Here is a 27,394-nt window from a genome sequence, read left to right as displayed (position 1 = left end):
CTTAATGTCTAATCATTGAAATATTCCATGTTTACAATTATATGTATATTTTACATTATTATCAAAAATAATAGTAAAGACTTACCGGTATAATATGTGTCGGATAATTATCTACTAACTTTTGACGCAGCCATATGAAATCATTGTAGCGCCTGCGTACTACATATTCCCCTTCTTCAAACTCTGGACGCGTAGTCTATAAAGTACATTATTCCATATGTGATTGCCATATATTAATATTACAGTTACATGACTCAAATCATATTTTGTTATGGTTCTATTTACTCTAGTCGTTATACGGAATGTAATATACGTCTCCAAGGTTTCCAGATGCTTTTGCGGATTGTCCACTTTTACTTGCAGATCTCGGGAGTCTGTCTGAAAGTCTGATATCTCCTGATCCGGCAGAGTAGAGAAGCTGTCGATAGAAGGAGATGCAATCTGCAAAAAAAAATATTTAAATCAATTTGCAGTAACTTTCCTTTTCTCTCTAATTTATCCTTCCTAACAAAGTTCACTATCAAAGTCTACATGCGCACGCGCGAGCTTATCGCATATGTTAATCACGTACATATAAATGCATGTGTGATAAAAAATGATATTTACTACAATTGTAATTTACATATCGGTCATTCTTTACTGCGGCCTCGACGTTGCCGACACGAGGCGCAAAGCGAACTATGAAAGTAAACTGTCAAAATGGATTCCAGGTTATGTTGGTCTCCCGTACCACGGAGCCTTCGATGGAGGTGCTGCAGTTAGACAGGAAATCGACGTCGCGACACTCCTGCTTGACGATCCCGCCCACCGCCATGGAGCTCACTTCCAGGATCGCCGAGTCCTCGGGACCTTTCCCGCCTCCCAGATTCTCCACCTCCGACGTTTCCGACGAGGTCATCATTTTTTTTCGCGACACTCGGACAACACGCCAGGTGATCACTTACACCACCCACCCTCGAGACATATGCGCGCAGATCCTGATGCGCGAACAAGGTGGCCGATGAGGGGGAATGCGCTTGATTATAAGTAATATATATTATTCCAAACTTTTGTTAATCAAGCATCGAAATTAGTGACATTATTACGTTATATATATATATATATATATATATATATTCAGATTATACGAGATCTGACTTTCCATTTTTATATTTTTGTATTATTATTGTTAGACCACAGATTCTATTAATCTGTGGTTAGACGCATTTTTATGATTTCTCGAACTTTTGATGTCAGTCGAGAAGACTATATAATTCGATTAATCGAGCGACTGAAGAATTAATAATTAATAATAATTAATATTGACTTGTAAATTATTTTCATATGTTTTTAGAAAATGTCAAATTCGAAAATTATATATTGATTTATCGTTTTATTTCAGAGGAGAGTTGGGGGGTCTCGAACTCGATCGATCCGCTCCTGCAATCGATATATATCGATCATCGATTATTATCGATTCAAAATTCTGCGCCAACTTCATTGTACTTATCGGACCGACTCACATTTTTTGAGTAAAGTGCAATATGTACAATAATATATTTCAATGGATTCAGGTAAGGAATTTTATAATCGAACGATTAAACGTTATTTTGACAAATTCTATGTACATGAATTTCAGATTTTATGCCGACACAACGCGTTCAACAATGACAGACGACGTTGGACGTAAAAATAATCGACGAACGATCGGCGATTGTCATCGTCAAGGGATCGTCTCGCGCGAGTCTCGCGGTTACGGAAGATATTTTCGCGGATATCCCGTGGAAACGGTATCTCTGGAAACCGGCGACTCGAAGAATTTCCCGCGGATTCGACGATTCGAAAGCGCCAACAGAAAAAAGGAACGCAGCCGAGCGCGAAAACTCAAGCGCCGATCTTTTCCTGCGGAAAATTTCTTCCTGTCAACAAAGATGGTGGATGAATATTGGTCGGACATGCCTTATTATTTTCTCAGGAATCGACCGTTGTTCTGTAAGTAATTATCATTCTTAAAACATAATAATAATTTGCGCTCTCTCAGTGGCTTCAGCAAATTTTATACATTTGACAGCTGTCGAAAATGTGTCAGATTTATTTATTTATTTAAAATTCATTCTTTTTAAGCTTATAGTTTCCTCTTTTCTCCTTAAATTGCAATTATATATCGAGAAATAAAAATGGAGCGAAAAGTTTAGAAGCCAGAGAGAGATAGCAAATATGCGATCAAGTCCCTTGTTACGTCATTGTAGACGCATGCGCGCGCATCGAGCGCTGCGCGCGTCAAACGTCAAACGTGGCGCCGCGAAAGCCGCATTATGACACGCGCTTTTGCATCGCCGTGCGAGTTTTTTCCATCGACGAAGAGAGTCGACGCGTCATCTCATCATCATAATCGCGTTCTTCTCGCGGATTGGGACGACATGTGAGAGGACGCTTCGAAACAAGATACGTGGAATGAAATTCGGACCGCGACGAAGAGATCACCTGTGGCGCCACGCGCGACGAGTACGTTCCTGGTCGTGACGCGGTCAGTGATGCCGTAGCCAAGGCGACCGTAGCAGCAGACAAGCAACACCACTCCGGCCAGCCGTCCACAACAAAGTATAGAGGTTCGTCGAAGTGTGTCGCTCCGCTCTTTTCGCGCTTTGTACCGGCGCCCCACGAGCCGACCGCGGTTTCCTGGGTGACGGGCCGCCTTCAGGATCGAGGGACCGAGCAACGAGGGCGAGCGAGAAAAAGGAAGAGTGTGTGGGTGCGTGTGTGTACGCGCGTGTGACAGAGCGAAAAAGAAGTCGGAAAGAGAGGGAGAGAGAGAAAGAGAGAGAGAGAGAGAGAGAGCGCGCACCCGCTCGACGACGACGACGACGACGACGACGACGACGACGAGGAAGACGGGGAGACACGTCGTTCGGCCGCACGAGTGCGCCCGGGCGCCGTTGCGTTCGAGCACACGCTATTCATGAAGACAGGTGAGTGGAAAAGAGAGAAGGTATACGGGAAAGGACAGAGGTCACCAGATCCCGGATAGTCATCCGAATTCTCCGGTCGTTGTTCAGAATTTCAAATGTCGATGACAGGTGACAGAGACGTCGCCGTTGTTCTTTTCTGGCGATTGATATTATTTATAGACTTGTATACAATAAGGATATGCAGGTTTGAGGGGATACTTTGAAACTATCCCTCTATCAAAGTTCGAATTTTTTACAAATAAATGTACAGAGTTTATAAATTAACTGCTCACTAGAATAATGCGGTTTGACAAGTCACAGGAAATTTGTCTGTAATAAAAGTAATTTATGGAGCATCTTCTTGGATAGTTTATAAAATCTATTTGTTATTGGTTTCAATTAATTTTCTCTATATTTAAATACGTGTAAAAGCAAAATTAGAATTATATATTTTTCAAATCACATAGCTTTACGATGGTCCAGTTCTTTCTTTACGTTACTGCTATAAATTTTCTGTACATATAACGAATATTGATTGAACCTGAATATCATATTGGAATACTCTGTAACAGGGTCAGACCTTTGCAGATCTCTGGCTTCATATATTCCCCTAATTTGTAATGCATTGCTGACCCTATTATACTATACTTTCTATGGGGTGTCTAATAACGTCTGAACCAGGTTTTCCAATTAAAATGGATTTATCAATTACATGAATGCAACCTTTCAGCTGTAAGATCTTCCCTGCAACTTATACCTCTAAGCTCTCTGGTATATTTCAGTCATTTTTGTCTTGATTTGCTTCAAAATCAATTTCTTTGAACATACTATGTAAATTATATTAAGAAATCTATTTTATTTTATTTTTTGTTATGATTTATGACTTTGCATTTTTGTCACTAATGTTTATCATTTGATTTCATGCTATCTACTTCTTATCTCCGCTGTTTTACTTTACAACATCTGCATAAGTTCTCACCCCTGAGTTTATCTGACTCCAGGTGCATTATTTTTGTAGGAACCAAGAAAAAATACTAATGTACAGATAATTAAATTTTATTTATATGTATATTTATAAATTTGAGTAATAATTTCTTCCTTATAAAAAAATTAAATTACACAGGAAAATTGAATATAAGGGAAATATGTAAGTGCATTGTATAGATAGGAAGGACTAAAGAGCATAAGTTTCTCCCAATCAGCCATGCGTAACAGAGGCCAGGTGCACTTATGGCATTATATGTGTAGGTAACAAACACAGACTATCATATCAGCCTACCAGTAACATTTGGCAGCAAATACTATATAAGACATATCTCCCCAAGTCTAGAAATAATATAACAGATGCTTCAATGTTTTGTGTAGAAAAATATTGTCAGAAAAAGACCATTTTAATTGTATAAAAAATATGAATGTTGAGTTCTCTCCAAATTTGATTTAAAAATGTATTTACAATATAGATACAATATTGTTGAATTAAACAGTGAAATATTTCTCCTTTATATATTATATTATTCGCATAGCAATCTATTTTTCAGTTGTATTAGGATAAAGACTTATGCGATGTAATACAATATTATATTTCATATTTCTCATTTCCCTAGTAAGTCCTACATTAATTATCTGATATGTATATCAAAACAAGTAGCCCTTAGATATCCAGTTACACAATTCTGATCAATAATATCAAGTAGCGATGTTATGATTTTCAAAATATGAACAGAGATTCTTATCTCCCCTATAGAACAAAATAATATGCAGGCAACGCAATAATCTTTCATTATATATTTTATTGCAAAAAGTTTTCACAGAGAGGGAGTAAAAATCTATCCAGCTTCACCTGTCCCTATACAGAGGAGCAGGAAAACATATTAAGCAGAGTGTACATCGCTTATTAGCTTCCCTGGTCTATCTTTAGCGAAAAGAATGAGGGGTTTGTGCAGTTACTCAGGATAATGCTCTCTAATTGCTTTCGTGATCCAACTGCCTTCATTGATACATTTGAACCCCCTTAAAGCGAGTCGTGTGTCCAGTCACGCGTGGGTAGCGCGCGCGTTTTGGGGCACCCTTTATCTTCCCCACCCCCTATCCACCCCAGCCGATTTCTTCCCCTCGTTACATTGTGTTTGGTACCTGCCGCCCCAACAGGTACACCATTGGTGCCGATACACCATGAAATACACGGGTAATAATGTCAGTGACGCGTTTCGTTCGTCGTATCGCGAGCTCTATTCCGGGGCTTCCCTTTGATCTGCAGATTATTGAATGCCACACCTGCGAGGAAGTACGTTATTGCGATCTCTACGAGATATAGGTTAGGAACGCGGATAGTATATTTTATACTGAATATACATACATACATATATATGTACGTTTTCGATTCTTCCCTCTGAACGCTCGTCTCGAAAATTCTGAAAGCGTATTTTTTGTATGCGAAATATATACACTTCTCATCTCCTGGATAATTAGCATATTTTTAAATTTATACGCGATTCTTTCTTTATCTCTCTTTATCTCACAAATTGATTTATCGATTGTATAAACGCTTCAGAATGAATAAAATTTATTTACAATTTTATATATTTATTATAGAAGATACTTGGACTTTTGTGTTCAAGTTTCCAAAAGGAGAAGTAAGATATAAATAATTAGTGTTTATATGTAATAAATTTTTTTATCTTGAGAATTTCTATGTATATGAATTTTATAATATGAGAATAAAATGTACTTTGTGTGTTGAATATAATAATTTATGTCATAAAAATAAAAACATATAGAAATAATATACTTTAGATATATTTACATAGAATATATATTTAAAATAATAAATCTCATAAATATATACATATAAATCTTGTTTTTTATATAATTATTAGGAAATATTCCCGTTTGATGAGTTAATATTAAAATAGGGTTGCAAAGATATAATGTGTTCTTAAAGATCTAAACGCTGGGTCTGGTGGAAGATGTTATTGATATTTAGTGAGAGAATATATATGTATATATCTCTGTTATAGACTCATCTCTCCAGCAGCGGGGAGATAGTAGCGGTGGTGGTGATTCAGTGGGTGTAGAGAGAGGTGAAGGAGTGATTGCCATGACTACGACAGGAGCCCAGTATGCCCTCGCAGCAGCATCCACCGGAGCTAATAACAGTGGGGGTAGCTCCACAACGGTAGGGGTGGAATCTAAGCCAAGCGTGGTTGTCGTGACTACTACTTCCAGTTCCAGTGGCGGTGGTAACGGAGCACAGACTCAGTCTGCCAGAGGCCAGCAACTCATCACTGTTGTAACAAGTCCTGATCCTTCCAGTCCAAATAATCTACAGCCTATCCAGGTTAGTAATAATTATTACTAGTGTAATTATATGTCTTTTCTGTCAATATATGAGGGAAAACTCTCTCACATATTATTTATTCTTCAAAATTGTACAAATAATTTCAATAATCTTTTGTCAAATCACTTCTCTTTTTCTCTCTTAAAGATGTGTATTCTATTATGATATATTTTTGTAAACTAGAGAAATAAAAAGTTAATATAAAAAATATATTAAAACTGATTTAATATATATATGTAGTAGGTATAGCAATATCTTTGTTAGCAGTACACCTTTGTAGGTACTGTACACCCAATCTGATAACATGTTTGAACCATCTGTTCTTGGTGTCTGATAACAATGATACACACAAATGTTGAAGTAAAATTCACAAATCAGTAATACCCTACTCTCTTTCTATACTGTACATATTTATAAATATATTGTATATAAGAGGCATATATAATTTAAAAAATTATTTTTATTATAAACATAAATCCTGGGGCAAAAGAACAAACATAATATAAATAATAATTTAGTTATTGGTGCAGGATCCACTTGAAACAGCAGCAGATTCTTCCAACGGCTCTACAGGTACACCGGCACATGTTACAGCACAAGTAGTAGTCAATACTACTCATTCAGGCCAACATACTCTAGTGGATTCTGACGCTGCTTCTACATCAGCTGGTACTATTGTCAGTGGTTCCCCGCATTACATAACAGTTACAGGTAATGGTCAAATGTAAATGTAACTTTCAAATATATAAAACATTAAGAATCGGTCCTTATGTTATCTTTGCAATGCACAATTCTAAATTCTAATTACAAGTAGCATCAAAATAATTACACGCTAAATCATAGATATTTAGTTGCTTAAATATATAGATAGAAGTTAACGTCAAGTATTTGAAACTTGATTACGAATAAATTTACTATTTGCGGTGAGTATGAGGATCAGTTTGAAAAATTATAGTGTTTGAGTAGAGATTTGGCCCTTTCCATGCTGCTGAAAAACATGCATCTCTGTACTTCCACTCTGACTACACTAGGCACGAGTGATTCACCATCCTACGCGTCCCTCACAACGGCTGTAGGTGAGGGCAGAATATAAACAGCATGCCTAATATATCCTTCATTATTTACATACATTTAATTTTGTAAAATATTAGAATAACAGAATTTCACTCTTTTATATTCATCGGTTATTTAGTATTATCCAATTTATTTATCTGTCTCAATTTTATACATTGTTATCAACAGACATACGACTAATCTAGAGTTTTTAATCATTTCCAGAACTGCTCTCTTCTCTCACTTTATCCAAATACAGTGCATCAAAAATTTTAAAAGATCTTCATGATTTTCTCCATTATTGAAATTTTTACAATTATGTGCAGTATTTTAATGAAATTCATTGCATTTACATACATGTGAGCTTTGTGTGTTGATACAAATGATTTATATTCAGACATTTAGCCATATCTGTTTTTTTTGTTGCAGTGTCCGGTGACGCAGAGGCGGTGGGGTCCGAGTCAGTTTCTCATCCAACCTATGTTCAATATGTTGAGGGGGATGGTTCCACGTATATACCGGCGAATGGCCAGATGTAAGTGATCTCGCATATTTAATTCTTAAGCTATTTGTAACTAATTGTAAAACGTTCTACAATAATCACGTAATATTTCGCAGGACATATCCTGTTTATGCTGTTGGCGAGGCAGGAGCAATGTATACCCCAGCTTCAAGTCAATACTATACTCCAGCAAGCACACCAGTAACATATGCACAAGTATGTACAATAGTATATACATAGTATATACAATTAAATACAATAATAGTATATACAAATTATTATGATAAGAACCATGATAATTATAATGTACACATTAACATTAACTTTTAATTGTATCGTAAATTAGGTCACAGGACAAGGCTCGAACTCAGCTACCGGACAGTTATTATCACAGGGTAATGGCACATACTTGATCCAACAGAGTGTAGTAGATGGAGATCCGACTGCTCACGCGCTTATATCTGCGGCCGCTGCTCGTGCTAGTCCGCAAACGGAAACGGCGGTAAGATTGCATGTTTCATGACTTCCTTAGATTGCTTTCACTTTTTAGAAGTTGAATAAATTAGCTTCGATTATATTATAATCGCGATACAAAGTATTTACCTTATCTCTGTAGGCATGAGAATCTGTGTATGATCGTATGGATTATCAAAATTTAGACTTAATTTTCTTAGTTTTTCAATTTTAACAGAAATATAATTAGAAAGAATTTTAACAGAAATTTATAATATCTAAAGTTTGCCAAAAATGTGTGCTGAAATACATAGGATAATAAAAACAAAAACCTAACAATAAAAATTAGTTTAATTGATCTGTGTAGTTTTTTGGACATCTCATATTAAATATATAATCTCTAATAATTAAAAATATAATATTTATTGTAGATTTTACGATTGAAATAAAATCATAAATATTAGTACTCGAAAAGAGATATTCTTATTCTCTCAATTTAGAGATTAACAATGCATTGGTATATTGGGTTGTTTGATAGGATGCAGTGGTTAGCGGGAGTGGCGGGGCATACTTGATCAGCGGTAATTCTGGAGGTACCACTGTCACCGTGGAAGAGGCAGCGGCTGCGGCCGCAAATATGACGCATGCCACTAGAGTTTCTCAGGCCACTGTAAGATAGAAACCAATTTCCCTTTTTTCAGCTTGTTTAGCATACTAATAAATATTTGTTTGGCATGTCTATTACTAATTAAATTGCTTTGAAGATACTGCTCTAATATTGTTAGAGCGTGATTGTGCGTAGATTGTGCGTAGTCTAATTTCTAAATTTTTTCTTTTTCGAAATCTCTAACTAAAAACGATGGTAGAAAGACAGTTATATGATTTATTTTTTTCAAATAATTGTCGCAACGAATCTAATTTTGTCTACTGCTAAGATGAATTTACTTTTTAGAGCCACAATTTTTATATCTTTTTAATCAGAGTAATAGTTTTTTATATATGAAAATAAATAAAATAATTTTTATTTTCCGTTTTTTTAAATGCAATTTTTAACAACACTATTTATAAAATATAAGTATTAATTATATATTTTTAAATAGGTGCATTGGTTGCTGGAAAATTATGAAACTGCTGATGGAGTGTCCCTTCCAAGATCAACTCTCTACAATCACTATTTACGCCATTGTTCTGACAACAAATTAGATCCTGTGAATGCAGCCAGCTTCGGGAAATTGATACGTTCTGTATTCTTAGGATTGAGAACTAGACGTTTAGGAACAAGGTAAAGGGTTTTGTAAAGAATATTACAATATATTATATATTAGATTGAGATATTTTTCATTACATGATTTGTTATTTTAATTATAGAGGAAACTCCAAATATCATTATTATGGAATTCGCGTGAAACCAAGCTCGCCTCTACTTATATTGAACGAAGATGGCACATCGAGACAACAGCAGAGTGCGAACTCTCAAGCCAAACGATTCAAATTCAATCAAAAGCAGGAGTCATCCTATAACGAAAATAATGCGCACGCAAACACGAATATCTCGTCGAACTCTTCGCCGCCGCAGTATCATCAGTATCTCGGTGAAGCGAGTGGCGCCATTCCCGATTTTCCGGAAATCTTTATCAGTCACGATTCTTCTTTGCCCGAAGATTGCACCTACGAGGATATTGATACGTTCCGCAGTATATATAGAGAGCATTGCGAGGCGTTTTTGGACGCGGTGCTGAATTTTGAATTTGCCACAGTGGAGAGTCTTTGGCGAGAATTTTGGCGCAGTCAAGACAACAATAATGGTGACGAATGCGAAGAGGAAAAATATTTATCAAAGTAAGAGCCATATTTTATCAATATCTGTTCTATAGTATCGTTTAAAATTGCATGTGTGAATATGACTTAATTTATATATATTTTTGTAAGTTTTTTTTATTAGTTTAAATAATAAAAATTGCTCGTCACATTTGCATATAAATTGTATATTATTTATGAAGTTTGACATGTGCAATAAACAATGAATCTATATTTTTCAGAACCAAACTATATCAGATGTGTAAATACCCAGGAGTACAAGATTTTATCAAAAAAGTGGACTATACATTCTATCAGAATCTAGTCGAAGTATTAATGCCTAATGTATTACGACCGATACCAAGTATGTACAATTATTGTAATATTTTATTGCCATTATTTTGGGTTGTATATTAAATTTTATTTTTTTTCTTGATAAGGTTCGTTGACACAGTCTATTCGAAACTTTGCGAAAGGATTGGAATCTTGGTTGCAGTCAGCAATGGTCGGCTGTCCTGAAGGAATGATGGAAATAAAGGTATTATCTTATTCAAACTTATTATATGTATATGTATTTAAATATATATTCATTAGATCAAAAATATTTGAAAATAGATCAAGTAATTAAATATATATACGTTATATTGTATATAATTGTTGGTTTCAGTTAACTGCAGTGTCAGCTTTTGCTCAAACTTTAAGGCGCTATACATCATTAAATCATCTTGCGCAAGCCGCGCGCGCGGTGCTTCAAAATCCTAGTCAAATCAATCAAATGTTAACTGATCTGAATCGTGTCGACTTTCATAATGTACAAGAGCAAGTAAGTCGATATTTTGAAATATTTCCACAGAATCATCTGTCTCCCTCTCCCTTTTCTTTATGATATTTAAATTTAATAGACATAATAAATATATTTCTTCTCTCTCAGTAAAGATATTATTACATAAAAATTATACATTTCTAATTTTTTTAGGCATCTTGGGTATGTCAATGTGATTACGGAATGGTACAACGTTTGGAAGAGGATTTTAAATCAACATTACGACAACAAAATTCACTAGAAGATTGGGCGATCTGGTTGAAAGGGGTTGTCACACAAGTCCTTAAACCATTTGAGGAGAAGCCAACATTTGCTAAAGCTGCACGTCAATTTTTGCTCAAGTGGTCATTTTATAGGTATGCATCTTATTTATTGTTATATTAATAATAATTTTTACATTTTTAATTGAATTTATAATTATAATTCTTTTATAGCTCGATGGTTATCCGGGATCTTACTTTGAGAAGCGCTGCGAGTTTCGGATCTTTCCATCTTATTAGATTACTTTACGATGAGTATATGTTTTATTTAATAGAACATCAAGTCGCTATCGCAACTGGGACTACGCCAATAGCTGTAATGGGAGATGTTAGTATACTTTAATGCATTGATTATTACAATACTTTTGTCATAACATAATTAAACGTTTTCTTGGATTCTAATCTAGTTATTTTCTTGAAAGGTTGATTTTACTCACGTAATTAAATAAGAATCGTTTTTGTTTCAGAAAAGTCAAAATTGTTCTTTAGTTAATAGCTTTGGGACAACATCTAACGGAGGTGAGGCACATCATATTGTACAATATGTATAGTTAGTCGTTCTCGCTAGAATTTTATTTTTTAAATTATATTTTAGAGAAATTGATTTGATACAAGCTACAAAATTGCATTTCAGATACGTCTAATTCGACCGAACCTAAACATAAGCTAAGCTAACTGTGCCTTTAGTTTTGTGAGTAAACCGGTATAGCACACACGAAAATGCGAAAATATTAGCACGAAAGCATTGCAGGCCTACTTACAAGAACATACTAGTCTCGTAAATTATTATTTTGTATAACGTAAATTATATGATTATATAAGAAGAGGATTTTTGCATAATACCCATGATGTATACAATTTAAGTAAGTCAGTGTGATATAAGATACATAGAGAAGAGAGGTATTGTATCGTGAGAAAAGCCTTGTCTCATATACAGGTATGGCGCAGGTTTAAGCTATCGCTGGCACGATGTTAGTATATATCGCGAATCTAGTCGAAACATCTTTGGAAAAAATGGGATAGTATACGGGACCATGAATTTATCATGTCCTCATAGAACATGTACGAAAAGCCCACTCGATCATGTTTTCCTGAATTATTCAATGCATTTACTAAAAATATAATTTTTTTATGTTTCTATATATTAATATAATTTATAATTTAATCATTTACATGATATATATATATATTTAGGATATTATAATATAATTTAATCCATTTATTTGTAATCTATCTATTTATTTTTTCTGATACATAAAGAGTAAACATTATTAAAATTTATTATCAATACTCTTTAAGATAAATATTTATATTTGTCTTAACCATTTGTTTTAATTATATTTGATTTAAATTTCGTTTTTATATCTAAATCACTTAAAATGGATTATTATATTAAAAGTGCAATATAAATTTACATTTATATTTCGTGTGACAATGAATACATTTTTAAAATTATGTATATTTGAAATGTGATATATGCTTAAAGAAAACTATATTGGGTGGGCTTAAGATGAACATCACTTTGTGCAAACGAAGACGCGAGAGAACAGAAAAACATCCAAAATCAAATGTCTAATCTTTCACTCGCGAATTCTGGTTTGCACAAATTACGCGTAACCAATTAAAATAAAAATCCGCCCTACCGACGGTAATATGTCAAAAGTATTCCTATCGGAATAGAGAAAGATTAGATTGCTGTAATGATATATAAACTTTTAAAGTTTACACATACATATATCCGACATTCATATTTTTTAACGTAATTTATTGATTGAACATCGAGCTATGTGTGATGGTGATGGTTTCATTTGAGAACAGTCTCTATTGCAGTCCATTGCTATTCTCTCAGTATAATTAAGCGGATAGTACAAAATTCTATTGAAAAGAGAGAAAGAAAGACGCAAGTACCCAGAGATCGTTTTAATTTACTGATAGAATATACAGTGTGCGTCTTGAATGTATATATATATATGAAGAATAAATAGCGACGAATAAACGCGCGATTGTTGAAGTTGAAGGAGAAACTACAAAGTATATATGATAAGAGCGAGTGTTTGCAAATCGATTACAATCGATTACACTCATTAAAAAAAAATTGGTTGAGAATATCTACAATAAAAATATGTGTCGGTATATGTTTTATATTCATAAGCACTCCAATAGCGACTTTTGTATTGTAAAGATAAATTAGATCTAAGTCTCCAATATCGTTATAGTTTCGGTATATGTTGAGTTTAATTTGTTTTCGTATATTATTTAAGGCGATTTTATTTATACATATTTGTATTATGCGTGTCTTTGCGGAAATCACGCAGCTGCATTACATGGAGTTTTATTTGTTTGAAGTGGAATTGAAACTTTTGCACATTGTCAAATGACGTATTTATAATGAATTGTCCCATATAATTTGCGGAAATTGCTTCTTAAACATCGAACGTGTATAGAAGAGATTAATCAAATCGACATGTACTAATCGAAGTACTAATTATTTATATCGTACCACCAAAGTTAGTAGAATAATTTAAGACGTCCATTTTTTCACAAGTTTCTTTTTTTACTTTTAGTATAATATTGTTGATTTATTATGTATTACCTTAGATAAATTGTATATTTACATAAGTCATCAGAGGCCTGCGTGTCATGGGCTGAAAATCTAATCGATGTATATTCTATGTGAAAAATATTTTTAATATTCATTACAATGTAGATGCGTGAAAACGCGCAGTTTCAACGAAACCAAAGTGCACCATTGCATAACTTATATTAACTTGCTTATTAATTTGTTTCTGCAACTATAAGATGCATCGACGAATCCTATATTTTCGCACAAATTACTTTCTAAATTTATATTATTTCTCGCTGAGAATAGATTAGGAAAATGTAGAAAAAAATAATGAGATCGCTTATATAAAAATCAAGAATTTTATCCATTATCTGATGTCATATTTTTAACAATGCAAAATTGCGTGCAAAATTACTTTCAGACACAGGAAATGTCGAATCATTTATTACATGTTACTTTGCATTGCAAATTAAATATATATATATATATATATATATATATATATATATATATATATATATGTCTACATCTTGCGGCGTTATTTCTCGAATAAAATTTACAATTTAACATATAAAATAATACAAGCGATAACCATGCTAACACATTCAAGAGTGACTTGGCTGAATCAGAATAAATATCTTTATGTGCACAATGATACAGGAAATAGTGATCGTTTTTTTTTATTAATATGTTATTCAGAATAAATTCACACTATATGCATTTTGAATTTCTGATAATGCTACACGATCTTCCCAAAACAGACTGAACGTTTGGCAAAAAAGAAACTTGTGTGCCTTTTATTTTATAAAAATAAAGGAACATGAGCACTTTTTTCATATTGCATCTTAATTGTAGCTAATTATGGCGAACACATTATTTGACACAAATCACCAAGTAGCGCCATCGCCGATAAAAAGAGATATATAGGATATCTTTAATTTATTGTATAAGATTACTGCGTACTAGTCAACAAGAAGATAGTGTTAAGATGAGTGAGAAAAATAGGGATTGAGAAAAAAGAGAGGAAGAGTACATCGAGCACAGTATATCGAGCAGGATTTAGGACGTTTTCGTAACTGTAATGAGCTTATACGTGTAAAGATATAAAACAAAATCTATCGTCGATACCTATGTGTACTTAGAGTGTAAGGATATGGCTTTATATAATGGAGCGATTTTTCACAGCGCTCTTTCGCCGCTGATGTATGAAAATTTGACAAGCAAAGCGACTCGGATGTTGAGAAAGATGCACGTGCGAGCGGAAAAGAACATTCGCGCTCTTCTCCTGGAACACCTTTTCTGTGCATCCTTCTCGTCACATTGCTTGTATTACACTTGTCGCTCCAATTGTAAGTTTTACAGTCGTCGCCTGAAAGATCGGCGGATAAAAGTAATCCGATAATAACTGTATGCAAGATCAAACACACACACATCGTGGTTTCCTATGTTGCGAGATAAGTATAAACACGGCCTTAAATATATTCCGACGAAGAATGACAAGGGAAAACAGATTTGAGAAAAGAATTTGTGATGCTCCACGAGAGGAAACCGGAAAAGAAAAAGTGTCATCGTTTTTCCTTGTAACGTATAGAAGATATTTTGATACCTCCAGATTTGCACAAATCAAGTGTCATTCGTTACCGCTTGAATAAGATTATTTTTACTGAACGCCGCTCAAAAAGAGAGAAAAAAAAGAAACAACAGTAAACTTATAATATATGAATCGCGCGAGATGTAAGAATCTCTAAAGGAGTCTGTGTGAATTGTGCGGATCACTAGAGAAATGAATAATAAATCTATGTTTAAAACTTGTAATCGCACGATCTCGATTTTTAATAACCACTTGTATCCTGTCATAGCGAAATTTTGTATTAATTATATATGTAAAAAAGTGTCGATTTGCATTTGAAATATCGTAATTTAAAAATAAGTAATAGAGAAATTGCGATTAAAAAATTCTTCTGGATTTTGTTTTAAATTGAAATTCATTTAAATTTATTTATATTTGAGTATTTTATGTGCAAATTGCACATTAAACGTTCATTAAGATACAAATCGGATTGTTAAACTATAAGTATTTGAAATGTAAAAAAATTTGAACAAATTAGCCAAAAAAATCGAGAGTTGATATAATTTTGCATTGTACTTTCTGTAATTTATAATTACAAACCAAAATTTTAAATATCACATTTCCACAAATTCTAATTTGATCAATTTTTTTCTTTTCTCTATGTTGTAAAAAATAATCGTGGCACATTTTGGCAAAAATGTTTTTAATTTTGCTGTAATCAGTTATCTGTATTTCTATATGTACAACAGAGCATATTAATTTATTTTATCGTATATATTATGCGAAATGCTGCGATTAATAAAAGATATTAATCGCTAATCAGCAAAATGATATGCCAAAAAATGATAAACTTAAAAAAATAAGTTACGCAATCTGTTAATATTGTTTTATTAGAGATTAACACTTCTTTTGTGATTTTATTTTTAAATTGAATTGAATTTAAATATTTTTATTTTATGTACATAAATATAAGCATAAAATAAGAAATTTCTATTAAATGGAAGAAACATTTTAGAAGAGAATAGAGGTTTTATATTCATAAGAATTCAATTACATTATTTGAAATAAAAATATATTTTAAACATATACATTTTTAGATATGTTCTATTTTTGAAATCATTTTGTATTCAATTTTAATTTAATTTTTATCATATTTATGAATATATGTATATACAAATTTTAAGAATTGTTAATTATAATACAATATTAATAAAAATGTACATATAATCAACATGTAGATTATTTGCATTAGAATCTACATGTAGATTATGAAATATATTTACAGAATTACACTGTAAAGATCTCTATATTGTAAGGATCAGAGAGTCGAAAGTATCATATACATTCTAAGCTCGTTGTGCAAAAATTTCGGAATTATATTATTGTATCTCTATAAAAACATTGATAGAAAAATATATTACTGTGCATCGCAAGTTCAAATACTTATATGAAAGAATTAGTGACGCGCTGAGAATAGCCACGTGGGTTTTACTCCATCATATGTCACATTCTTTAGATATATCTTGTATATTATACACTGTATATTTTACACTCACAAAAGGAGCAGCTAATCTATAAATAATTACTAGTCTTTGTGCGATTATTTAAATTTTGTTTAACGTTAAAGTTTGAATAGGCTAAATTACATGTCCCTTGCATGCAGACGCGTTCTTGCGTGTGCAAGGGACACAAGAATTCACGATCCGAATTCTATTGTGTCAAGTTCGATCGGCTTAAACTCGTAACTCCCTCGACCGTCCATGTGTAAATAGTACTGAAAATGCATAAAAATTAAACAGTGATAAAAAACTATATATAAAAATTACGAAAAGTATATAAATGATAATAGAACAGTAATAAGTAAAACAAAATAAGTAAAATAAATCTAAATTATACGTATGTCAACTATAAAATTACGTTTCAAAAAAGAAGGCTCAATAATACATACCTCGTGGTGCTTCCAAAGAGAACGACGATGCGAAACTGTAAACAGTGTGATGTTTTCCTGCTTGCAATATCTGTACATGGAATCCTCAACATCGACACTGACGGCGCTTGTGCATTCGTCCAGAATCGCAAATTGTGGTTTATGATAGAATAACCGAGCCATCTGAATAATAGGGGCATTTTAAATATTTATAATAAACAGTGCGTTACTTCAAGAAGACAATGTACATATAATAAATTATAATCAATTTCCTTAAAATCAAAAGGATATTTTTATAAATAGTATGAATAACAAGTAGTCGCAAAAATAATTCACATCGATTTTTTAAAAATGAAGAAAGAAGAGAGAAAGGAAGAAAACAACTCACTGCTATACGTTGTTTCTCGCCACCCGATAAAACATCCATCCAATCGGCCACCGCGTCCCAAGCTTGTCCTTCACTGTTGGCGAGATTTTCTCTTTCCAGGAGATGAGTTAATTGCACCAGTTGCAAGAATTTTTTAAGATCTTCGTCGTTAGCGTTACCGCGTCTCTTCATCTCGGCTTTTGTGTGAGGATAGATGATCTGGTCTCTCAATGTGCCCAGCGTCATATAAGGACGTTGCGGTATGTAGAATAGTTTACCGCGCGGCGGTTTCGTAATACATCCTGCCCAAACCGGCCACAGCTAAACGTTAGGATACGTAAAGTTAATAATAAATAGAAATCCGATTATACCGAAATCACTTAATGTTCGTAGATTAGTTAAATTTCTAATTGACACTATACATTGTGGAATAAATTTGTAGATATATTACGAAGAGTACGATAAGAACTAGCAATAAACCAACACAATAGAGATAACGAGCGTACTTCGCCAAGAATCCTAAACATGGAGCTCTTGCCGCAACCGTTCGGACCGCAAACCAGCACATTCACGCCGGATTTTACTTCAAAGGACAGTTCCTTGATAAGTAAGTCTCCATTTGGAGTCACCAGTGGTACTTGATCAAATCGTATGATGTTATCGCGATGCATAATCTTGCCGCCACCGGGATAACCGATCGCATTGTTCTTGAAATCGGAGACCATCGTTCTCTCGTATTTTCCGGCGTTCAGGTCGTCAAGGACGTTCTTGATCTCGGTGACCCGAGCCGTGAATCCCGCCAGACGTGTCAGTTCTCTGCCGGCCAACACCAATCGGCCGATCGCCTCTGCCAACTTCACCAGCATTCGGCCATATGTGTAATACGATTTGAATCTATGATTCGCCGTACCAGAGAGTATGGGATGATCTTTCTGGAAGAAGGGCACGCTCACCGCATAGAAGCCGACAATGGTAGCAAAATCTGGAAGAAGACACGTGATAGTGATTATATAAGGAAACAAACAATTTGTTGAAAACAAAAGTGACACATATCATTAACTATTATATATGTTAACGATATGTGCTGTTTATGTATATAAATAACATTGTACATTTTGCAACGAAGTTATCTATGATGCCCATGAAAACCCTGAATTCGAGGAATTTACGAAGGTGAGTCACCTACAACGAAAAAAAAACGCAATGCAAAAATAACAACATATTGATAAAAGTACGTAAATGCAACTTAATCCAACAACTTACAAGTTTATGAAAACTAGTTAACATTGTTAATTTTTCTCTATTATTTCCTCCATAGAAGGCTATTTCCTCCGAATTGGTAATCAATCTTGAATTGATGTGACGATATTCCCCTTCCAGTCGTTGTTCTTTGACAGTCATTGCTCCGACCGGTTTGCGAAGATGAGTCAACAAAGTACCAGATATTACGAGGTAGGCCAATATTAATGATGGCGTCTGAGATAACAATAATATTACGTAAATTATTATGAAATGTTCGTTAAAGCATCACAATAAGGACAATATTTATGTTATATACCTGTCCTCCAAGAGTAGAAGTTAATTTGTATACATAGATGCTAATGTCTAATATAGGCTTTGCCATGTTGCTATAAAGATCTGTACAACTATCACAAAACTTATCAATGTCTGTAGTCAACAATTGATCTGGATTCGCGATACGAGTATCCAAATTACTCATTTTGTAATAGGTGAAGCCCCTGTGAAAAGAGAAATACTTGTTTCTTAAATATTCGAATTTTTAATAATTATTTCATTATGTGCCATTTAAACGAACAGAATATCTGTCTAAACATATTTCATGGTAATTTATTTTAGTCATTAATTATTCAAGCAAAATCAATACTATCAATATAAATGAGGTTTCAATATTTTACAAAGTCATGCGAATACATAAATTCAATTATCCTTTGCATAATAAGTATACCTTTGATCCTGTTGATTTATCATAAATGAGAATGCTGATTAAACTGATTAACAGATTTAAACGTGTAAGAATGTAAATATATTGTGAGTTTTTTGTATGTAATCTTGTTACAAAAATCTTAATTTTACAAAATAAACCTACAACGAAAAAAAATGATAAAAAGTCAGTTACTCAGTTACTTACTTAAGATAATGTTCCAGCAAGTAACGTGTAATATTTGTACGTAATCTCAATTTTACTTCACTTATGCCATACTTCATTATATTGTTCACGATCGATATCTAAATAAATGATAAAAAAATATATATGTATGTAGAACATAATATTAATAATTTCTTTCAATTGCTAAACTAATATTAAGGTGTTTAAATGCCCAAATAGTTTCAATTATTCAGACTATGAGAATAATCTTTGAATCAGTTATGCAACATATTCTTACCACTGGTATGACAACGGCGAAATTTAACAAATGTTTCCTAAACAATGGTCCGTTCATGCTGACAATTGATCTGATAGCATACAAGATTTTAAGTTAGAGATAATGTTTCTTATCCATATACATATTACTAATAAAAAATAACACTGCACTTACGTTTCAATCAGAGTTCCCTTGTTGATCAACCACAAGTCACACAGAGTTCTAGCAATCAAGGACATCGCAACCAATATTACATAGCCGAATTCTGGTGTTAGTATACCAGGGATACCGATCTTGAGTAATTGACACAGCCTGCGGAAAAAGATAGCATTCACCTGTGCCTTGGGACCCTTTGGTTTCTCCTACAAAGAAACAATCGATGTAATCCTGTCTTCAGTGTTTGACACATTATATCATATTCTTACCTCCTTGATGACATATTGAATGTCATTGCTGACCGGCCACTGGTTCCTACAAAAACGTTACATCGTTACAATCTCGGCGAGGAGATAAGTGCGACATGAAATTCTTGTTGCGCAATTTACCTGGACTTTGGCGTCCGTCTTCTGCTGCGGTTCCTCAGTATCCAAATAAGCGTGCTGATCGCAACCGCACCAGCTAACGTACGTTTTGTGGCGAATTTGCTGATTGCTGGTGCCATTTCGAAGTCCAAGTATACGTATCAGCTGCACCGTCCTGGCGCGACGGTTAAACTATCACGCATCACGCGTGGCCTTTGGTGCAAAAGGCCGAGTCGGAGCGAGTCGAGTGGAGCCGAGTCGAACAGGTTGAGCTTGGTGGGAGACGATAAAGTAAGGAAGAGGGAAGGAAAAATTGAGGAAGAGAGTGAGAAAGAGAGATACGAACGGGTCAATCTATTTGTTGGTTGAATCAGCTGCAGTTGTGAATCAGCAATATTGCCGTATAAATGGTTAAATCGGATTCTGCAGCCTCGCGTGATGTAATATGTACATATGTACTTTCTTTTCCTCTTTCCAGGCTTTTTCTTCCTTTTACGAATGCGATTATCTCACGTAATCAGAGTGCAGAATAACACTCTGTGAGAGCACTTGAGATTGCAACAATCGCTTTGAATGTGATGACACAGTGTCATTGTATCATTATTCCACAGTGCTTGGAGACAATTTCCATATAGTCATTGTTTTACAGATTGCAAACTTTCTTTTTCTTTCCTTTTATTTCGGAAAACGCATCAAACCTGAAAATATTAATATAAAGAAAATTAATATAAAAATAATATTAATATAAATTTCAGATTACCAAATATTTTTATGCATTTTTTAAAATATTGTACATTTTTTTTATTATCACCTCCTTTCTTTCTCGTAAAACAATCTGTTAAATTGCGATTACGTGAAAGAAAAATAAAACAATTTAGAGACTACAACATTTAAATATAAATAAATATATGCATGTGTTAAAAATTATATGCAAGAATATATAATAAAATATTTAAAACATTTTTCGTTTACTAATGGATATTTGCGAAACTTTTTGCTTCTATGCCTAATGAGATATTACACAAGACTTTTTTATTACCAGTTGTTTCTATCGCGAAATAACCCAAGTGACTATTAAAAGACTTCCCTCTCACTGACACATTGATGTTAAAAGCGACAAATCATGCATTTTTTTGCAAAATATGTTGAAATAAAAATCAGTTTTTTTTTATTCATGTTATATTATTTGCGTTCAATAAAATATATGGAATATATTTCGTGATATATATATGTATATATATAAACTGCAAAACTTATAATATAAATAGCTTTTTTGATGAATACTCTAAGTTTAATTTTACTAAAAATGTAAAATACATTTTATGACTTAATTATACATATATTTACTAATGTGTAATTAAAAAGAAACTTTTTGATATACTTAATTAATTCACATTATTGTATAGACAAATAATAGACAATGGACGAAAAAATTCTGATTTCTTTCGATTACGCAAGAAAAAAATGCACTTAATTTCTGTCGTTCATCATATTTCAATATACTAGGAAAAAAAAGATGCAGAAGTCTTAAAAATTACATCAGTTTTTTACATGCAAAATGTTAATTTCTTTTTACATCTATGTTTCTTTTGCTTTTCTTCAATTTTCTTATACCTTTCTTTCTTTTTTCATAATTTAAACATTTAGTTTTAACTTTTCCAAAATTTGAATTTTGTTAAAACATTGTGATAAAAAGTCAGAAATACATAAAACATTTCTACGCATAAAAATATGCAAATATTTAACTTATTTGCACAATGCGAAGAACAATGCTGCAAGAAAATGTATGTACGTGATTGCAAAATAAATAAATGTAAAATAGTAAGTGTAAATTATATAAAGTAAATTAAAATAAAATAAAAAATTATTATACGTATATCAGAATTCTTAAAAAAAAAAAAAAAAAAAAAAAAAAAAAAAAAAAAAAAAAAAAACTCTAAATGCAAAATATGAAAAAAACGCTGAAATGAATAAATTTTGCTTATAATTATTTTGCAAAAAATGCAGCGATTAAATAACCACCTTATTATGTATCAATAATATACTTCATAAATATCGTATTATGTAAACGACGTGTTTAAAAGCAAATAAATATGCAGAGAATAGCATGATGCATGCAATGTATAGTGTGATAATTTCAATGACGTATTATATTGAGTAAAGATTACATGTTTTTACTTTGATGCTTGAATTAAATTATATATATATCAATGCAATATAATTCTGATAATGTTGTATTATCTAACAAAGTTGCAATTTTTACATGAATGTCTTCCAAATAAAAATCATACATATATCTTTTATAAAATATGTGTCAAATAAATCTAAGTGTCAAATCAGCTATTTTGTGATGTTAATATTTTCTCAAATAAATATAAGAAATGTAATGCACAAATGTGTAGACACAATTCTGAATTTACATAATTTTATGTAGCATTTTGACATCGAGCATTTGTAATGTAAATAATGTATTATAAATAAAATTTCACATATTATTAAAATTATAAATTCTTTTATGTACATATATATATGTATGTGTATGTATGTATGTATATCACACTGCATGTATATTTAAAAGATTTAAAAGATTTCTTAAAGATATATTTAAGTAATAAGATACATATCTTCGGAATATCTTCTGATATCTTTTAGATATGCACGCTGTATGGTATATATAATATATGTATAAAACAACAGTACTAAATTAAAAAAAAAAAAAAAAAAAAAAAAAAATTAAGTACGATAAAACTCAATGTAAAACAAGACTTACCAAATAAAAAGACGATGAAAGACCAACCATAAAATCATTTAATTATTAAAACTATAAATGATCAGAGAGAGGGGGAAAGTTAAACCAAACACTCAACAGTTACCTAAAAATATAACATAACAGTGTTAAATCTTAATATCAAATAAAACAAAGAAAAAATGATAACAGGACATTGTCCTAAACTAAAAGAAAGATGAAAAGATAATATTAAATAATATTATCGCTATATTAAATCACTATAAATAATATTATCATATGTATTGTACAAAAATTACATTTATGATAATGGAGAACAAAATAATATACAAAAATATATATAAATATACCTGTCAAAATTCTGATTTATACAGTTAAAACACTAAGCCAAAAGTACACTTCACAACCAGGATCCAAAATTAGGGACCACAAACCAAAGAGTATTATGAGAAAAACTGAAAATTATGAGAACTATATAAATTATATGAACAATCAAGACAAAAATACTACGACAAATCATTAATTTGAGTTATTATGTATGTACATAATCATAAGACAAATAATAATGTTTATATTTACATATACACGCATATATGCTCAAGTCCAGTAGAATATCCCAGATAGCACCATGTCTAAAATGCACGCATAAGTCATCATTAAGAAATCTTTAAGACATCTTATGATATGATATCCCAAAGACATCTTGAAAACATCTTAAAGATGTCTTATGGGTGCATTTTGGACATGGTGCTATCTGGGATGTTACTAAATTTATCGAACAATTTTCTTCAGTCAACTCACCCACACACACACACACATATATACATATATATATATATATAAAATTCCACTGATTAAATCATACATATATTAGTAAAAAAATTGTTAAAAAATGTGTTGCGTAATTATTATGTATATATATTGCAATTTTATTGGATATAATAATGCAGAATATAAAAGAAAAAAATTGTTATATATTAAATCAGTAAATATCCAATAAAATTACAATGTATATTACAATAATTATTGTATTTTATATATTATAATTTTATTGAATAATAGATATCTTCTATATTCAATATAATATGGCTGGTTATGCATTTTATTTAATTGGTTACGAGTTATGACTAAGATGAAATATTTTAGGACTTTATATATACTTTGTGAATTTTAATAAAGTTCGAAGAAGACACATGAAAGAATATATTTAAACTAGTTTATAGACGCAAATATTCTAAATAATCTTTTTTTTTTTTTTTTGCATAAAAGACCTACGTAATTCTGTCGTATCCTTTTGAATTCCTCCGAGTCCTCCATGAAGAATATTGAAGAAGGAAGAAGAAGAACCGGAAGAGGAAGTTCACTCGATTCTCACACAATAGTACCGAAGAAGCTCGCAAGAGGTGGGTAGTGGCGTGATTTTGTAATCACGTGATCAATAAAAAAGGACTGTTACTGGACTTGGGATCTATTTGCACTCGGAATCCTTTTTTTACATACATAAAAATAGAGTTTCTTTATGAGTTACTTACTGCTTTTATTGGCCGATTTTTACGAGGTTCAGTTATAATTTATATAAATTTATGGAACTTCTCACGAAAATAAAACTTGTTCAAATAAAATATGAAAATAGTAGGTACAAGATTATTAAATTGAAATACTTATATTCTTCATTCATAAAAAAATTTTCTTTAATATTTTAATTAATAATAAACGTTTATATTTTTCTGTTTCAGCGTTTATATATAAATAACACTAGTGATTAATGTCAAAATCATTAATGTTGCAATGTAAAAATCTGTTATATCCAAAAATTTATATGCCCTTTCCATGACAAATTACTCTGAGATATATATGAAGGTAATTATGAAAGAAGACATTTTAATATAAATTTATTAAAGAAATATTTTTAATCTATTTCTAATCTTTTTGTGTATATTATATTATATAAATATTTTATATTTTTTAAATAAAATGTAATAAAGTATATATATATAGTCAAGAACAAAATAAAGAGATTACTAATAGATTTTACAAACAAAAGTTGCTTTAAAAAAAGAGATTATATAAATTATCTTTCTGTAAAGTTAATTTAGAAATTTTTTTATTATCTGATTTATATAGTTTATTACAACATAACCTCTAAATCAAGAGTGTCATGCTGCTTTCAATACTGTCATACGATGAATTTATCTTGCTCGAATTAGTCGGAAATGCGAATGTAATTGGATAATATCTTATAATTGAAGCATTATTATTGACGATTCCAGAATGCTGCACAATACGACTTCATTGCCTCAGGATATTCTGGTCGAGGTTAAAAAATTTATTTCCGGCGCCGTTTCTAGGCCTCGAATATTTTTGCAATGTATTTTTCATCACGGTGTCGAAATATGTTCGCCAGATCGAGGTATGTCAACAACACACATTTCATTTATGTTCTTTAAATATGTACGGTGTGAGCACAGTAATATGTAATAATAATATAAATTACTATTTTTGCAGATAAATCAGAATATATCGATATCAGCAGAGAACATTATAGTCGAGATCCACTGTTCTGAGTTCTGAGCAATTTTATAAATGGAAATTCAGAAGCATGGACACTTATTATATCAGCATGGTCATTGGACTTACTTGGTATATATTTGATGTACAATCGAGCAGAAAGTGAGATAAAGTATATATTATATAAAATTGTATGTAATAATTATATATATTTTTAGATGGGAAAAGTCGAATAAAGTGGCAATGTTATAGTCAAAGATGATTATTAAATATTATCTTTGTTGACGAGAACCAACTTTGACTTGGTGAATGTTATTCTGTTGGATCTGCTAAGCTCAAGGAAGATTATATTCTCCATGTGGAACTCGTGCTGAAATTGATGAGGGCAGTCATCCAATATTTCTTGTGCATTGCACAAACAAGTAAATACAGTTTTTTTAATATACTTAACGTTTTTAACATTACAAGATAATCTATTTTTTCTTTTCTTAAATGTAAAAGAAGGAACGAGTAGTGAAAAGATGATTTTGTAACTTATTGAAGGATGTGATGTGTTATTCTTCCTGCTGGTGCTCAGAGAGATTTTAGTAAATAGTATCAATGAGCAGGCAAAGTATTTTGGTGCAAAGGAGAAATTTGAGCCCTGTTCTGAGGAGACATTAGGGTTACATCAGAATCATAGACAGGTATATACAGAGTGTACGCAAAAATATAATTAAAAAATATGTCTCAAAATATATGATATGCGTTTCGAAAAAAGAATATATGTTCCATATTTGTTGTAATATTAATATGGAATTTAATATATGAATTATATATTTCAGATATAATTCTATATATGTCTATATATATATATATATATATATATATCTACATATAATTCTATATATGTGTAATTCATATAATTATATTTTAATATATGAATTATATATAGAATTTAAATGACCAGCAGTTGGATCGATATCCTATCCTCAATTTGGATGCTCTGACAATGGTCAGCTTGTTGTTAATTGAATTGGTGTCCTTTTGTGGCGCGATGAAGAGTTTACAAAGGTTAATTTTCGTTTATTAGAAAACCTTCTGGTATAATGTAATAAAATAACGATTTCGATTGCGTGACAATGTAATATTAAATTATAATTTGAAACTATAATCTTACACACACATACATATAATATGTAAAAATGTGATGTGTAAGTTGAAAATAAAATCGTGTTTACTGAAAGGTATATTATACCAGGAAAGTGTATATATACATTCATATGATAAAATTTATTGTAAAATTTGCTTTTTATAAGATTGCAATCGTTTATATCGTTATTTTATATGCATATTATATGTGTCGCAGATATATAAAAAAAAATTATTGTAGATCTAGAGCAAATGAAAATTAACAAGGTACAAAACATAATTTGAGACACCATAATTATGACTCTCCTTTATATTTTTTTGCATTGCAATTGCAAACTCTTCCCTCTTTAATTATTTCATCAAAATTTCCCATACAAATGAGATGGTGTCATTTTTTTATTGATATAGCAAAATATTTAAAAAAAAATGATACTGTTATAATATATATATACATATTCATCTAATTAGAATTAAGGTAATTTGATGCATTTTATGCAATAACTTTATTTGCACAAGAATTGATTC

General features: G+C 31.8%; 3 protein-coding genes and 2 long non-coding RNA genes across 12 annotated transcripts in view; 2 read left to right on the top strand and 3 right to left on the bottom strand.

The window, feature by feature from the left end:
* The window catches only part of LOC114946591 (sorting nexin-7), a 3,354-nt gene extending 2,348 nt beyond the window's left edge, over positions 1-1,006 (bottom strand). Inside the window, exons 1-3 of the mRNA XM_029323169.2 lie at positions 731-1,006; positions 286-441; positions 86-196 (exon numbers count right to left, since the gene is read on the bottom strand). Coding sequence (XP_029179002.1) covers positions 86-196; positions 286-441; positions 731-901 — 438 coding nt within the window. The 5' untranslated portion in view covers positions 902-1,006. The remainder of the gene's footprint in view (positions 1-85; positions 197-285; positions 442-730) is intronic.
* On the top strand, positions 550-15,530 carry Rfx (regulatory transcription factor Rfx). Of its 6 annotated transcripts, none has more exons than XM_029323161.2 (19): positions 550-1,026; positions 1,382-1,553; positions 1,619-1,971; positions 5,945-6,264; positions 6,795-6,975; positions 7,296-7,340; positions 7,747-7,852; positions 7,936-8,035; positions 8,166-8,321; positions 8,811-8,942; positions 9,373-9,554; positions 9,641-10,111; positions 10,312-10,433; positions 10,510-10,607; positions 10,737-10,892; positions 11,046-11,248; positions 11,327-11,480; positions 11,620-11,671; positions 11,787-15,530. In XM_029323161.2, the coding sequence occupies exons 3-19, from the start codon at positions 1,647-1,649 to the stop codon at positions 11,825-11,827; spliced, it is 2,844 nt and encodes a 947-aa protein (XP_029178994.1). In that variant the 5' UTR covers positions 550-1,026; positions 1,382-1,553; positions 1,619-1,646; the 3' UTR covers positions 11,828-15,530. The 6 variants fall into 6 exon arrangements, with proteins under 6 accessions (XP_029178994.1, XP_029178993.1, XP_029178995.1 ...); XM_029323160.2 differs by having other exon boundaries at positions 552-1,026; positions 6,783-6,975; XM_029323162.2 differs by lacking the exon at positions 7,296-7,340 and having other exon boundaries at positions 628-1,026; positions 6,783-6,975.
* LOC114946592 (uncharacterized) lies at positions 4,698-5,537 on the bottom strand. Of its 2 annotated transcripts, none has more exons than XR_003822648.2 (2): positions 5,284-5,537; positions 4,698-5,201 (listed from the first exon to the last, which is right to left on the bottom strand). It is a non-coding gene; the product is annotated as an uncharacterized LOC114946592 (long non-coding RNA). The 2 variants fall into 2 exon arrangements; XR_003822649.2 differs by having other exon boundaries at positions 5,288-5,537.
* Pmp70 (ATP binding cassette subfamily D member Pmp70) lies at positions 14,903-24,561 on the bottom strand. The gene is made up of 15 exons (XM_029323045.2): positions 24,506-24,561; positions 23,581-23,685; positions 23,255-23,357; positions 20,509-21,182; positions 20,389-20,434; positions 20,138-20,325; positions 19,985-20,054; positions 19,729-19,826; positions 19,138-19,318; positions 18,843-19,055; positions 18,692-18,761; positions 18,086-18,561; positions 17,601-17,900; positions 17,234-17,395; positions 14,903-17,059 (listed from the first exon to the last, which is right to left on the bottom strand). The coding sequence occupies exons 4-15, from the start codon at positions 20,622-20,624 to the stop codon at positions 16,982-16,984; spliced, it is 1,998 nt and encodes a 665-aa protein (XP_029178878.1). The 5' UTR covers positions 20,625-21,182; positions 23,255-23,357; positions 23,581-23,685; positions 24,506-24,561; the 3' UTR covers positions 14,903-16,981.
* On the top strand, positions 24,506-27,394 carry LOC114946520 (uncharacterized). Of its 2 annotated transcripts, none has more exons than XR_003822632.2 (7): positions 24,506-24,862; positions 24,967-25,090; positions 25,355-25,640; positions 25,736-25,870; positions 25,957-26,160; positions 26,240-26,424; positions 26,563-27,394. It is a non-coding gene; the product is annotated as an uncharacterized LOC114946520 (long non-coding RNA). The 2 variants fall into 2 exon arrangements; XR_003822633.2 differs by having other exon boundaries at positions 24,643-24,862; positions 25,501-25,640.

This window comes from Nylanderia fulva, unplaced genomic scaffold (assembly GCF_048542155.1).
Source record: "Nylanderia fulva isolate GAGA-0341 unplaced genomic scaffold, ASM4854215v1 Scaffold9, whole genome shotgun sequence".
NCBI classification, from domain to species: Eukaryota; Metazoa; Arthropoda; class Insecta; order Hymenoptera; family Formicidae; genus Nylanderia; species Nylanderia fulva.
The sequence above is the reverse complement of the archived record's forward strand: the minus strand, read 5'-3'. Positions and strand labels throughout refer to the sequence as shown.